Here is a 15,272-nt window from a genome sequence, read left to right as displayed (position 1 = left end):
ATCTGGGTCCTCATGGCACACTTCATGCCGCCTTACTCAACAGTGCACATGTACTTGTGCACCAAAAAAAAGTAAGTGCAAGTGCATGCGTACGTGATTTAAGACGCAGCAACTGACATCCGCACCTTCGGTTGCCATGGCTGTCACAGTCAGCTGCTTATAAAGACGCTCCACTCAGACATCTGCTTCGTCTGTATCTTCTCAGTGCAACTGTGCATCGACGTTGAAGGTATTATGACTTCAAAGAGGTTTAAACTATATCTGTATAAATGTATTTTACACTATCATGGCTAGACTTTGCAACAATTTCGCAGACATGTGCATGTTGATCCACAACGCGATGAGTTCCATATCTACCATCTGCCACTGCTAGACTACAGGGGTCTGCCTACAATGTCATAGAGGATTCTGACCTGTCAGGAACTTGCCATTGAACACCGAGTCAACAGCAGACCGTGATGGAGAAACATAGTTCATCTCGGTACCGTCTGAGTCAAATCTCGGTCATCTCACCACGGACAGTATCCACACAGACAACCCATTTAACCTACATCCAATTCAATGGACACACAGCGATCCGGAAGGCTTTGGAGGCTTTTTGTCATCAACAACCAATAATTAGTGTCCCAAACTTTAAAACGCTTTAATGATTCACTGAAGGGTGATGAAGTGAAATTTTCCAGACTGCCAGTCAAAAAACCCCACTAAACAAACAATCAAACAACAATAAAAGAAGTCTCAGGTCATGTGATATCACACTGTCCTCACTTGCTTGGGCCGACTGGAGCACATCAGAGCTGTGAGGCGTCTACAGTCATCTCTGAGCAGCGCTCAGGACACTCTGCAGTCTCTTGCTACTCTCATTCGATACACCTAATGTATTTACATGGTGGAGTTGCCGCTGACCCTATATCCTGCTCCCAGTGTATCCGGCCCTATAGATCTCCTCCTCCCCATACTTGTAGACACACACATACACTCACTACGCCGTACACACTGGGAGAGTGGCTTTCCACTAAAGTGAAAAACAGGAAATTGGATGACATTGTTCGGTGGGCCGACGTCAGCAGTGAGAGATAGAAAGAGTAAACAGCTTCCTCCACCCCAGAGCCGGGACCAGGATGCAGGGAATCTTGGGATGCCTACCCCGGCGCATGCTTTCCTCGGGTAAACGTGCATGGCCGCGCCACTCACTGACAATCTCCAGATCTCTCTCGCTGATACATTGCTGACATGCTCTCCTTCTACCTGCCCCTCCCAGAGAGCACCACTTCTTCAGTTCAAGAGTTTCTCTCCCTCCTTAAAAACTTCTCCACACGCGGTTAAGTAGAACTTTATATTCATGGGTGATAGCACTACAGCCGCGTCGAACAAATCTCAATTTCTTTTCAAAAGAAGATCTCAAAGTGTTGGTCTCACCACTGTTGGTGGAGAAAAGCTTTGCTGCATGTTTTTGTGTGTGTTCCTGTCTAAAAGTGTGAATTAAATGGAGATGAATCAATGTTCTTGATTAGGTCTGATTAAGGGCAGCAGTCCCAGGCACAGGTGTACGCTATGTACCCCACACACACACACACACACACACACACACACACACACACACACACACACACACACACACACACACACACACACACACACACACACACACACACACACACACACACACACACACACACACACACACACACACACACACACACACACACACACACACACACACACACACACACACACACACACACACACAAAGTGTTCGCCTAAATGGCACCGAGCGACACATCAACCTCGCCGCACGCCGAGCCACTAAGAGTTGTGCTAACTGCCCATGCTGTGTGTGTTACCTCAAAGGGAATAATTCACTTTAATGTGTGGTCACTTACATTCACAGACCATCAATCTGCACTGAAGCCAACAGAAACAAAGGGGGGTTCAAACCTGCGACCACGCTGACATCCAAAGAATCAATGAACACCAATCACATTCACATTTAGCAAAGTTGATCAGATGACTTTGAATGACAGAAAAAATGCTAAGAAGTGCTGCTGTTCAATGAAAACCATGCATCCCCAAACCTGATGATTGGAGGTTTTGCGGATATTCAAAGCTGTTTTCAAAGTTGAAAACAGAAATGACATCTTTCCCTCTTACAGAGTTTTATCCGAGGAGAACAATGTTACTTGTCCAGTTACTGAGGATCTTTTATACAACTTTATCTAAATTATTGTTCAGGGTGGATTCAACCAAACCCATCTGATAATGGGGGAATGTTTCTTCATTTCTAAAACAGACATTCCCAAAAATAGGCATAAAATGCGAGGTAAGAATAATATTTAGAAAATGTATTGCCAAACAAACAACACATAACGTCCAGTTGCAAAGACTCTGCACAAGACACATGAATTTACCCAAGACTGATTGAAATAAGACTGAAAATACACAAAACAGATGACTGGATTATAAACTTTGTCTTCTTATTTGAGAGAGATACACAATCAGCTCATGATAACCTTGAGTCAATGCATCTTCTAGTGTAGATTTGACTAGTTTTGTACACTGGTTCTCCTTCTGGTTTCATGTCTGGGCCCCTTTACAATATTAACCCAATATACCACCGGGGGCCTGAGGAAGAGGTCGACCATCTACTGGGCTAATATACAGACCGCATTACAGGCTATGTTGACAAAACTATTCTTTTGATACAGGAAGACAATAATGTCACAATAATGGCTCTGACCAATGTTGTGCTGAAGTGTTTTGGTTTTAAGATATTTAGGTCTTTACAAATAACTATGTTTCGCTATAAGTACAGCAGCTTTACTGGAAAATGGCAAACTAATAACGTATTGTATTTAGTCAACCACTTATATAGTGGTTTATAAAATGTTAAAACAACAATATACAAAGCTTAGATCCAGCAATCAAATCAAACAGAAAATCTGTGATTCCTCCTGGATTTACTCAGAGGCGAAACCCAAAACTCCAGAAGTTGAAACTTTCTTATGACTCCTCACATTACCAGTGCTGCTTCTTAGTTTTCCACACTCTCTCACAAAGTCTTGGACATAAAAACCCTCCTTCCCCGCGGCCTGGAGTTTGTTATGTACACGTTTCCTGATATACGGCAAATGGATCCACGGCGGTCTATAAAAACGCTCGGGGATCAAACGGCTGCTGAAGGCAGTTTGAAATCAATCCAGTCTTATCTGACACAACTCCACAACAGTGGAAATGTGCAAATGGCAACAATTCATTAAAAAGTCTAAATGAAACAAGTGATGTAGTAAACATTTCCAGTATTTATCACAGGGTGTTGGCGCTCGTTTGCTTTCATGTTGTTGAAAAGAACAGCGAAAGCACCGAGTGCGCGTTCCTCCAACCCAGTGACGAAAAATTAATCATCTAACGCGTTAATGTTATTGCAGTTCATCCGTTTAGCAGGAGAAAAAAAATAAATAAATAACTGCAACCATGCGTATGCGAGCACTGTCCACATGTCTTATCCATGCTGACCAAGCCCACAGTCAGCCAGGCAGAAGACTTTAGTTGAGTCACTAGAATGGCCGAGAGAAACTAGGCCACTGTGGATTGGTTTGTCCCAGAACATCCTCGCTGTCCCTCCACTTCCATCTCTCCCTCTCTCCCTCCCCCTTTTCTCTCTCTCACCCTGTCTGGCAAAGCACACCACAGAGGAAGGGCCAGCCCTGGTGAACAAAAACTACAATGTCCTGCTTTAATGTTTGGAATGAGAGTGAATCATTTCTTTCTTCAAAAGATCTTACAAGGTTTTGTTTTTGTTGATGGTCTTAATAAATCAGGTTTCCAACGGCAATAGATAAACAATAGGCAACCTTTACTTCACTTGGCAGATGCTTTACTTCATTCACATGACAGAACAGAATAACTCGTGACAATAAATCATTGGAAATCTTGAACTAAATTCTTTACTTTAAATAGAGACATCTCTTAATATGCAGTGAGATTTGGGTTACACTGGCAAATGTCAAACACTATTAATTGTCCAATGATAAAACAACCAATCCAATGACAACCCATGTAGAATAAAAAGAAGTAAACTTTCAGAAATAGAGAATACAATGACAATTTATCATTTCTTATTAATTTCTTAGTAACTTATTTTTGTTTGCATAAGTGCCACATTTCTCCCTGATTTATTCCTAATAAAAAGAATTATATTTAATCCTATTTTCTTACATAGTTCTTCTGCTGATTGTTAATCGAAATGGTGCTTAAATTAAAACAATGTCTTTAACATATAATGCAAATTAATTCCACTGAAATAATGTGAAATCTGCACTTAAAAGATATGTTGGACATGGATGTGCACTTTATGAAATTGGAACAATACCAACATATTAATCCTTCCAAACAGTTACAACTTCCAAACAGTTCAGAAATAATGATTTGGACTGTTCAAAACACACGTGCCAGAGAAATCCAAAATTATTAATGTCAATGTAATTTCTATTATTCAATAATGTTACAAATAAATGGATGTAAAAATCACTGTGAAAATTTCCTCACGTAAAATACAATGAAATATGTCACGTGTTATGATTAGTATTAAATCCCAGGGTTTCGCCTGGTGCATAACTCTCCTCGACTAATATAAATATAAAGACTCAACACTGTATTTCTATGCTTTCTGGGAGAATTTAAAATGGGTACTTATCTGTTCTGAAGTAATAATTAGAAGAAAACATGTTAAATCCTGTAAGCAATGATAGGATTAGAACGTCAGGGTTAATATCAGAGTTACACCTCTTAGATATCTGATGTTTACAAGATGTGACCTATGTTCCCTAACTCAGAGTAAAACGACAAAATAAATCTATTGTGTGTAATGATGCTTGCAATATGAAAGTCTAATTTTATATATTATTATCAGCCAAATGTGGACAATATACATCACAGGAGGAAGTGGTTACTGATTGAATGTGTGCGTCTAAGAACATACTAAGAAACCAACCGTAACACGACGTAAAGTTAAATGACTAAACATAAATATTGGCTGTAAAGCCATGAAAAATATGATAAAATCTAAAGCCAGACAATATAAGGACTTTTTGGAGCAGAGCAGAGTCTCATACATGCTGTCCCAAAATGCAGCAGTTTCTGATGGCACATGCACATTCATTGTTTTTTGGGAGCAACGCTCCCAGAGTACGCCCTGACCTTTATTCTGTCTGCAGTGACATCTCTCCTACCTCACCAGATAGTGCGGAAACTCAAGCATACGGGAATGCACATACACACACACAGAGGGAAGACACCGAGTAACTCACAGGAGACTGAACTTGTCCTGGAATTCAGTCCCAAACGCCCTTGAATGACGTCCATGGTTTAAAAATACAGAGTTTGCAGAAAATGGATAGGTTACTTCATCCTTGGTGACCTGTCCCTGTTTCTCACTGGCGTCGAGCACATTGTGAGCGCTGCCTCGGATATCACACAAGCCATCAGATTATATGAACTGCTGCAATCTCCGTGTTTCACAGTTTGACAGAAAGAAAAAAAAAAGGAGAAGTAGATATTCAATACCTTCGTGTCTGTACACAAGAACACAGATATGCAGAAGAACAGCACCGCAGGAGGAGGTGGTTTCAGCCCTTGGTTATATTCAGCCGTAATAAAATGCATTTAGATCAAATGTGTACTTGTGTGACATCAGAGCGCACGCTGCATTCCCCGAGCTCATGACGCGGTTCGGTCTCCCTGCATGCTCTCCGCTTATTGCGGCACAAGTATGTGATCTGTATGTGTCACTGTGCCAAGGAGAGTAACTGAGGCCTGGCAGAGGAGCAGCTCCCACCATCAGGCCAAAGGACGAAAGCTTGAGTTTGTGAGAAGAGAGCTGGAGAGAGAGAGAGACGTACCCGATCAACAACATGGAGGGGGAAACGCATAAGGCTACGTCAACACATGTACGACAACAGCCAAACGGTTTTACAGACTTCTGAGATTAATAATCAAAAGACGGATGAGGTTTTAAAGAGATCACGTTGCCATGTGTCCTCGACTTTTATGCCTCTCCTGTGGCTGTGTTTATCTAAATTTCTACTTCTTTCTCGAGTTTCCCTCTTCATCTTTTCAATTTCCCTGTATAAACAATGGAGACCGAGTGTATACACACTGTAATATGACCACTTATCTGGTTTTGAGGATATAAACAGAAATAATGGCAAAATTATACTTCCAGGGCCTGATCATAACATCTACAGTCTATGGGGCAACAATCTTGTCAGGTTAAAGGGGAAATACGGTTATTTATTATACTTAACGGGAAAAAAAAGCAATGGGCACAAAATTTAAGTAGTACGGAGTTAAGACATTTAAAACTGCAAAAACACTGTATTTTAGAGCTCCACGCCTGTAATCAGACCTTCCCTGCGTCATAAACAACTACTTCATTCAATCTGATCTCATTCAGATTTTAACACAGATAAAAGCTAAAAGCTTCCTCCAGACCTACGGAAGCAAATATCCAGACGTTCACAGGTGTTTTAAAAAGACAATTAATGGGATGGTTCGCGGGACTGCATATGTAAAATTCATAATGCGACTGTTTAAAAGGAAACGTGCGGTTTACATTCGCTGCGATTTTCCCCTCACGTGTGCATAAATTAATTAAAAGACACAAGGCAGATCTCTGAGAAGCCGAGCACTTTCTCCAATGCTCACCTTCAAGGTATTTCTGTCCTTATCCAGATTACACTGAAATCCCCCTAAGACCTGGACAATCCTAAGCTATCCAGGGCTGTGGGGCAGCCCCCTTATTAACACCTCCCCTTCTTCTACTGCCCCCAGCCACCACTGACTGGTACTGTACCGCAGGGCTACACAGTAAGCTGCTTCATCGCCTTCATTTACTCCATGTAAAGTCTTTATGCCACTTTATCAGTCGTACACCTTCTTCTACAGTTGTCCTACACTGTGGAAAATGTGGGTCCATTTTGGTCAGACGTGTGTCGCATTCATTCTCCTCCCTTCAGTTCAGAGGATGACAAAGGCCGATGAAGCATAAGGACAGACTGAAGGAGCTTGGGAACTCTAAGTTAGTCTCTGTCTGGTCCAGTGACACTACTGCAATCTTACCGGGAACCTTTCCATTGCTGTCAGGCCCTCCTCCTCCTCCTCCTCCTACTCCTCCCGAGTCCAGCCAAGTACATGACCGAGAGACAAGCGGAGCACAAACACGCCGCCAGGAGAAAGCGACCGTTGGTCTATAGTAACTCTGCTACCAGAGTCAAGCCCAAATGGACAATCTTAATTACCTCACAAACCCTGTGGCCCAAGAGAGGATTAGAATTAGCAACACGACACGCCGCGTCTGCTTTATGCGCAACTCTGCGTGGCTCCACCTCGCCACAGCGGCTTATATGTTTTTGAAAAAATCATAAGTGGCCCTCCAAGACTCTTGAGATGGCTGGAAGAGCATTAGATAATCAGCGGACTCCTCCTCCTCCTCCTCCTCCTCCTCCTCTCCTTCACCTGCTAAAACAGGAGCACTGATGTCACCGTTGCATGGGGGATTAGTGAGTGACACGAGCTGAGGCTTGGCATACAAACTATACTTGATTTAAACACACACAGACACTGAATGATGGCAACTGCATGCCAAAACACACACTCACTCAACTTTGTAAATACATAAAGACAAGCAGGCACAACGGTTTTGAAAACTGAACTTTAAAATAAATTAAAAAAAGGTAAAAAAAAAAAAAAAAAAAAAGGAGGGAAAAGAACAACTTGGAGTACCACTAAAGAAAATTCAAAAAGGTCAAACCAGTCTTCATACATCAGGTATTGTGACACGTTGTGCAACGCATCGTGTTTTTCTGGCACCTCAAAGGCGTTACGGTAAGGAAAACTAATAAAACTTAAAATCCATGTAAATGACTTGTGTCATCCAACTTTGAAAATTAAAAATCCACATAATTTCTTTCATTTCAAAACACTGTTGAACTTCCAGTGGGATATTTCACTGGAGGGACAATCTCCCTTCTTAAAATCTCACAATAAATTCTACATTATTCCACTATAATGCTGAAAAGGTGTTGGTATATAAATATTTCACTACAGTTAAAGTGCAACAACGAGAATTTCACAAGCGCTTTTCTGCTTCTGTTCAAATAATCTGAAGAGCTGATAATCTTTTCACATGAATCAATTAAAAAAAAAATATATATATATATATATATATCTTACCGACAGCAATCCAACAACTGCAATTCTGATTTAACAATTCAACAACACGTAGTTTAATAGTGTGGTTTTCCATCCACGGTGTGTGTAAAGTTCCCTTTTGTACACTGGATTAAACCCATTTCACCCTCACAATTAGCTGCTCGCCGATTTACGTAAAAATCTCTCACCAAACTTTTCCCATGTTAGATGACACAAGTGGGAAGAGACAGTTTGCTGGATTACTTTCTGGCAAAGGCTTGAAATTTCCTTGTGGGTGTCAGATGACTGACAGGAAGTAAGGAGTGATGTGATGCAGCGCTCGCAAGCAAATCCTCAATAAGGATACGAAAACACTCCAACCGTGACAGAAAACCTCTCGCAAGACCCGAAATAAGGCTTCAAGTTTACCCCGTTTGGATTATTCAGTTCAGAACAATGAAGTGGGAGCTATTGTGCAGGAATTGTTGGACGCAAATGCCTCTGCTATAGGCAGATAAAAGGGCCAATGAGACATTATTAAATAACAGAAATCCTACAAAAATATTAATCGGCATCAACAACAAAAGCACATTTTGATTTCTATACTTCATCGTGAGGAATGTCATCACATATTGTGATACAGCTTTCCAATCAGCTGTCCGGGCGACTGCAAGTACAAAGTTAAATCTAATGACTGTGTGTGAGGAATGTAATAAAGCCGGTGCAACAGGTACAATAGATGGCTGGCACACTTTCGACACGTAGGATCGACTTCCATTAAGTGTCTTCCAAGTGTCTCTTTGTTTCTCACACGCACGTCATAATTTTTAATTGGCACATGCAGCCTCATAGTTTCCACTGAAACATTTCCTGTTCTTCTTTGTCTCTCAACACAAGATCTACATTCAGAGCAGTAATTACCCTGAAACTTGCCGTCAAACCACGTCACACTACAGGACTGAACTTGGAAAGTGACCAGACTGGTAACACCTAAAGTGAAATTCCTTCATTAAGACATGAAGTTAAACGATACAGAGCCAACATCAGCTGTCAAAGATTTTCTGAAAACAAAATACCAGAAACGACAGTTCTTTAAATGAATAAATGTTACACAGCAGTAAATAGATGCGTTTGTTTTAATGTTATTTTTCTTATGGCCAATATTTCATTTGAGTCAGGCAGACTTGCTCACTTCCCATTTCTGCAACTTCGCCGCACATTTCATTTGACTGTCACAGTGAGATGGTTTGGATTGCCACAGGTTTTAAATCATTTCAAGTCAACAAAAGACAGCAAAGAGAATGTACAGGTTTGTTGTTTTGTTTTTTTTTTAAAGGTAAATGTTCAGTTGCAGGTCTCTCTAAAATAAAAAAATAAAAACTGTGACTGTGTTCCTCTTTCTACTTTACATCTCACTCTACAAAAACAATGTGCACCATCTGTGCTCTGCACCTTGAAAAATGTGCGGGGATATATCAACTGATGGTACAGTATATCTTCGGAGCGAAATGAGAGGGCACACTTCAGAGAGTTTTGCGTCATCGCTACGTCCATTAAAGCGGAGAAGGAGACGGGCGCTGCTGGCTTAATGCGGCATTCAGCAGGTGAATGAGTATCTTGCGTGTTTACTACAGCCAATAAGCTGCAGGCTTGCTCACTCAAATCCAGTGAGGCTCTTGTCTGCTCAGCACTTCTTTAGTGAAGAAAGACAGTAAAAGCCTTCAGAGCTGGAATCTAAAGGTCATTTTTGATCAATTTTGCAGTAGAGACCTATCAGGTTAATATTAATCCTGAATCTATTATTTTACCGGAAGAGGCGCCTTTCAACATAGTCTCCTGCACAAAACCTTTACTCAGTTTATTCCGGCTGCAAGGACACTGGTGTGATGGGGCGTGGAAATGTCCACAGTACTACAGTACCAGATGCTGTTCACATGGCTCTTAGCATTGTTAACACGGCATGTTGTGCATGGTTGCAGCAGCTTACAATCACCACATAAGGCCGTCTTCCAGGAGAGATTAAAAACATGCCTGTGGACTGACACTGTGACAGTGCGTAAGATAGATGACTCTCGGATGAACTCTTCCTTTGGAGGAACAATGATAGTGTGTTCTGTACATGGTGTACTTTACTTTAAGTCTCTAAAAGAGGCTCATTCACAAGAAAAAAAAAAAAAGTTGTTTTTTTTGTTTGTTTTTGTTTGAAAGCATGACTTGAACAGTCAATGGTTGTAATGCGACCAAGGGAACAAACAAACATACAAAAGTTTGTTTCTTTTTAACGTCAGAACGGGCAAAATCATATATTTGCAACACTGTGTGTTCTTGTGAGGGGAAAAACAGCCACAGCATCAATATCTTAGTTCGGCTTAGCATTGATTCTGTACAAAGTACGGCGACACGTTATCAGGGGAATATGGGATAGTATCATTTCATAAATACAAACGCTTTAAGATTTATCCTGCCAAATAGAAGTGCTCTTTCTCTTGCCCCTAATTTACAAAAGCTGTGACTGGGCCATGTTTTTCTTTTTCCTATCACATGTGTGTCTAAGGTTCCCACCAGCAGCATTTTTCCTCGATTCTCAAATACACCAGAGAGCATCTTTGAATCTCATTAATTTAAATTAAAAAAATGAAGGTTGTGGTTTTGTGGGGAAAATTAATTTAAAAGTGCACAACTTTTGAAACCAAAACACAAATGTGATAATGAAGTGCCAACTACATTCTAGAATTCTGGTATTTGTATTTCTAAATATTTTTCTAATCACACTTGTGAAGAGTTCATATCATGTTCTCCATTTTTTTTTTTTTTCTTCTTAACATTTCTCTTCCTCCGCAGCACAATTGATTAACAACATAACTGCAGTGACGGTAATGATAGTCGACATGTAACCGCCAGCAGACTGAAGAAATGGAAAACACAAAGACACACCTAACAGGCCCTTGACACGAATGAATCACAATCTCTCCCTGACCGTTTCAAAACTCGCACTGGCAGTCCGAGGTGTGTTTCCTGAAACGGGCATCGGCAGCATTGATGACACCACGACCCCCTCAGAAGCTTATGGCTTAAAAAGTACACAAATTGGGAGAGGCACAGTAAAGGAGGACTCGCTGCAGAACAGACTAAAAAGTCAATACTTGTACAACCTTGCTTTGGAAGAATACAGTTTCAGTAATGTCATGAAACTATCACATGCTGGCCTTATGATACTAAATTCTTAACCTGGAGGGGAAGCAGCGCGAGCTTTGAATGAGGCCTTATTGGTTGAGACTATTTCAAACACAATGGGAGGTTCTGTTTTATAAATGCATGCAACCAATTGGCACCCCAATGGCAAAAAAGCACTCCGGGAAGAAGGGACCCACTGTAGCTACACTCAAGGTGACAACTGGATTTATCATATTATCTTAATGTGATTCCTGTACAGGATCGATGAACGTGACATTAAGTATCAGGGTGGCTTAAAGCCTAAGATCAGGCTACTTCTAGGAAAAAAAAGAAAAAAAAAAAAGAAAAACTGAGTAAATGTCATAGTAAAAACATTTGACCCTGAACTCTTGGCTATGTCACACTACAGGCAAGAGTGATAAGCTCTCGAGCTGCTTAAACGTCAATCGGTGGACCGTAGCTGCTCCCTGGGCCTCATCTTGCTTCCTCTCAACTCCGTCTGCTCATGTACCAAGTTAGATAAATGACATGGCAAAAAAAACAAAACATGACAAAAATACCCTCAGTCCAGACAGGAAGGGGAATACAGTATGAAGACACTACAGCTAAAATTCACTTTAAACAACACACACACACACACACGAGCATAATCATATATATGTGTCGTTTTCAAAGTTTCTTTTTATGTCAGAGTTTTGAAAGCATGGGAAATCAGTCGTGAAGAAAGCGTGTAAGATTCAGGGAAGCAAAAGTACCTTTTTATCGGGAGTTTAATTATAAAGGTCCTCAGTCAACAGCCGTTTGTTTATCCTAACATGAAAACAAAGTGCAATGGGAAAGCTGACGTGTCCAAAAGGTAGCAAATCTCACCCACACGTATCCAAACTAACTAGTTAAGGTTTTTCTTTCGCATTAGTCAAAACCATGCTTTGTTGTACCACTTTCACGTCTAACCAGTAGCAGTGTGCCAGGGACTAACACCTAACACTAACAACTGTTTCGCCATTTTCTTTTCGGTTTTGTTCAAACGATGCTGCTAGTGCCACAGCTTTGTCCATGGAGTAGCTGAAGTCGGTGCTGCGGTCTGTGGGGGTCCAGTGTTACATTAGTTAGGCCCCGTTTCAAGGGAAAACTCGTCGTTTTTGCATTTTTAGTTCAGAAAGGTTGTGCTTTTACATGGCAACGTTTTGAAAACGATGTTCATTCACATGGAAATGGCACAAACACTGAAGACCATGGAGTTTTTAACATCAGGCCAAGAGCTGTTTGTTTAAAATAAAAAGGTGCTTGTTTTTTTGTCATGAAACCACACAGAGAACAATACGCTCTAAACGTTAACAATGGGAGCACACGGATATTCGTGTGGACGGACGACGGATTTGGATTGCCACTACTCGTGATTCTCATGGATGACAGAACTCCCGAGTCCCAGGAGAATATGGACTGGGAGTCATGACACTCTGGCGGCCGCCATTGTCGTTGTTGCAAATATACTGGATCTGCGGAAGAGCTTCACGCAAACCCTGTAGAAGTGTTTTCAAAAAGGTCCACCTTGGGTTTTCAAAAAGTTATGTTTTTCGTGGACTGTTGTATTGCAAACGGAAAACCATAAACACAACGAACATTTTTCTGTCTAAGGTCTCGTTTCCACGACAACATTTTCAAGTCAAAAGACAACAGAACTTACGCACTACAATGGTAATAAATTAGCAGCTTTCTTTAAATTGAGAAAATCATGCATTTCATCAGCAGAACCTTTTCACCCCCAGGATTTAAACTTGTAAAACTACCATCATATTCTGAATTAGTACAGGAGTTCTCTTAGAGAGCCCAAATAAAAGGAAAATTCACCAACTAATACCTCTGTTGTGAACTGATTCGAGAATGACTTGGAGTTTGTTGAAACTAACCGTTTCTGAAACCATTTCCCTCACAACTCTCCTAGATCCTTTAAGAAAGGCTGCAGGCCCCACACGCTGATCTCTGATTTATAAAAACGTTCCAGCGAAGCCAACTGCCGGTGGACACACCTATTCTAACCAACACACAAACACAAGGAACGACACAGAAGCACAAATAGGAGCGATGGGGAGCTCCTTAGATTCCCCCCCATGTTCTATAACGTTTATAACTTTCAAAGAAAGGCACGTGCGCATCTAATTTTGACAACCTCAGAGCAGGCAGTGCCTGAGGTCCCCTGTGTTCTCTGTCCAACAGGGTCCCAGCACTTAGTCCCCGGGGGAATTTAAACTTTTAGCCATGGCAGTGCGCTCGAAGCTAGTGCCATGCACAGAGTTATAAAAAGGCCACTGTGCACAAACACATGACATCTTCGATAAACGCAGTTCATCAGTCAACCCACACGGCAGCTGTAAAAGACAAAAGACGACAGCGAAGCCACTGAAGTCGGAGCCGGCGCACCGAGCGTCGACTGCTCCCATTGTGTGTTAAATCACGTATGCGATTGTGACGATAAAAAAAAACAGTAAGATGGGAGATAAATGTACAAAGTTTGGGCCGCCCAGAGAGAGAACAAAAGTTTTATGGGGCAACAGAAAGGGGAAGCGCTCGCAAAGTTTGACAGGCGAATGAAGGAGAGTGAGAGAAAGAAAAAGAGCCACTATCAGTCTCAAGTCCTCTCAGCCAGCAGAAAAAGCACAGTGGATTAATTCATCACCATGCTAAGCCTTTGCCCTGCTCTGGAATAAATTATCCAATGACTCTCAGCTCAGACTAAACACACACACACACTCACGTACACTACTGGCCAGAGGGAGCACACACACACACACAATACACACAGTGGAAGAGATCAGACAAATGCGTGGAGAGGCTGCCCAGGTCAGCGCCGTATCACATCTTACTACGCACATTCAAACCAGGATGAGTCTCACAAAGCGCGGGGTTCAGAGCAGCTTAGTTAGCAGCAGTTCAGCGTGGCCCCGCCGATAGAAAAAGCAGCCTTGTGCGTCTCGTCACTTGCGGAGACGGGAGGGTTAAACGGGGGAAGTCAGAGGTGCGGCTGAGTGATTCCACCACTTACGTTAATGCATGCAGGAGCTGGAATCGGGGCGGCCGGCGAGGTGACATTACTCTCTAGACACTTGTGAGCTTCAGCAACAATTTAAATCGGCCTCTTCCATTCATACAAAGAGGTGAAGCTGATTTCACATTTGCTTTTCAGAGGGGTGGAGGGGAGGTTTCCTTGAATGGGGGGCGATCGCACTGGAAGGGGCCAAGGCCAGATAAATTGTGTTGCGCTTGGCTGAGGTCTTTTCTCTCTCCGTTTGGCCCCATGAACACATAGACACATGCAGGCAGAGAAAAACACTGGGGGAAGGAAGAAAAAAAAAAAAGAGTCCACTATCACACGACCTTGTACTTGAGCCTTATCATCGCCAGAGCAGCCCAGATGGTAACGTGCCCTTGACAAAGACTCACATCACACTCCCAAACTTCTGTTGAATCTTTCTCACACTGCAGACGTTCTGCACACGTTTGCTCCCCGTCGCTCTCTCTCTCTGCGAGGGTGAAAATATGTGAGCGCAGACACGGCGCTCGGTTTTAAACGTTTGCCCAACCCGGTTTCGTAATGTGCTTCTTCGCTGCCGTCGGCCACGTGCAAACGTGAGCGATATTCTTTTTTTTTTTTTTTCCCCCAATGCCCCGAGCCTGGATGCAAACATGCAGACCAAGGAGATAAATAAAACACATGACGATAAGATACAAAAAGTATTTGGGGTTATGTCAATATTTCCTACTGGGACTGCAAGTGGATGATTGTTTTCACTATTGAATCATGCCAAACTTAATTGTTCCCTCATTGTCTGGCTTTAAAATGACAATATTTAGTTATTGTAATGTCCTAAATCCACTGTGGCATCTTTAACTGGATTACTTAGAATGCAGGC

General features: G+C 41.9%; 1 protein-coding gene across 4 annotated transcripts in view; it reads right to left on the bottom strand.

Moving 5' to 3' along the window:
- Positions 1–15,272, bottom strand: part of pde8a (phosphodiesterase 8A) — a 55,464-nt gene that overhangs the window by 37,326 nt on the left and 2,866 nt on the right. Inside the window, exon 1 of one of the 4 annotated variants that reach the window (XM_080458409.1) lies at positions 7,117–7,374. The exons of 2 other annotated variants lie outside the window; for them this stretch is intronic. In XM_080458409.1, coding sequence (XP_080314535.1) covers positions 7,117–7,131 — 15 coding nt within the window. In that variant the 5' untranslated portion in view covers positions 7,132–7,374. Of the gene's footprint in view, positions 1–5,306; positions 5,507–7,116; positions 7,375–15,272 lie in introns of those variants that run through there. One more of the 4 variants, XM_080458410.1, reaches the window with a different exon arrangement.

The sequence above is a fragment of the Lipophrys pholis genome (assembly GCF_963383615.2).
Source record: "Lipophrys pholis genome assembly, chromosome: 2".
Lineage (NCBI taxonomy): Eukaryota > Metazoa > Chordata > Actinopteri > Blenniiformes > Blenniidae > Lipophrys > Lipophrys pholis.
Note: the sequence above shows the minus strand (reverse complement) of the source record. Positions and strands in the feature narration are given on the sequence as shown.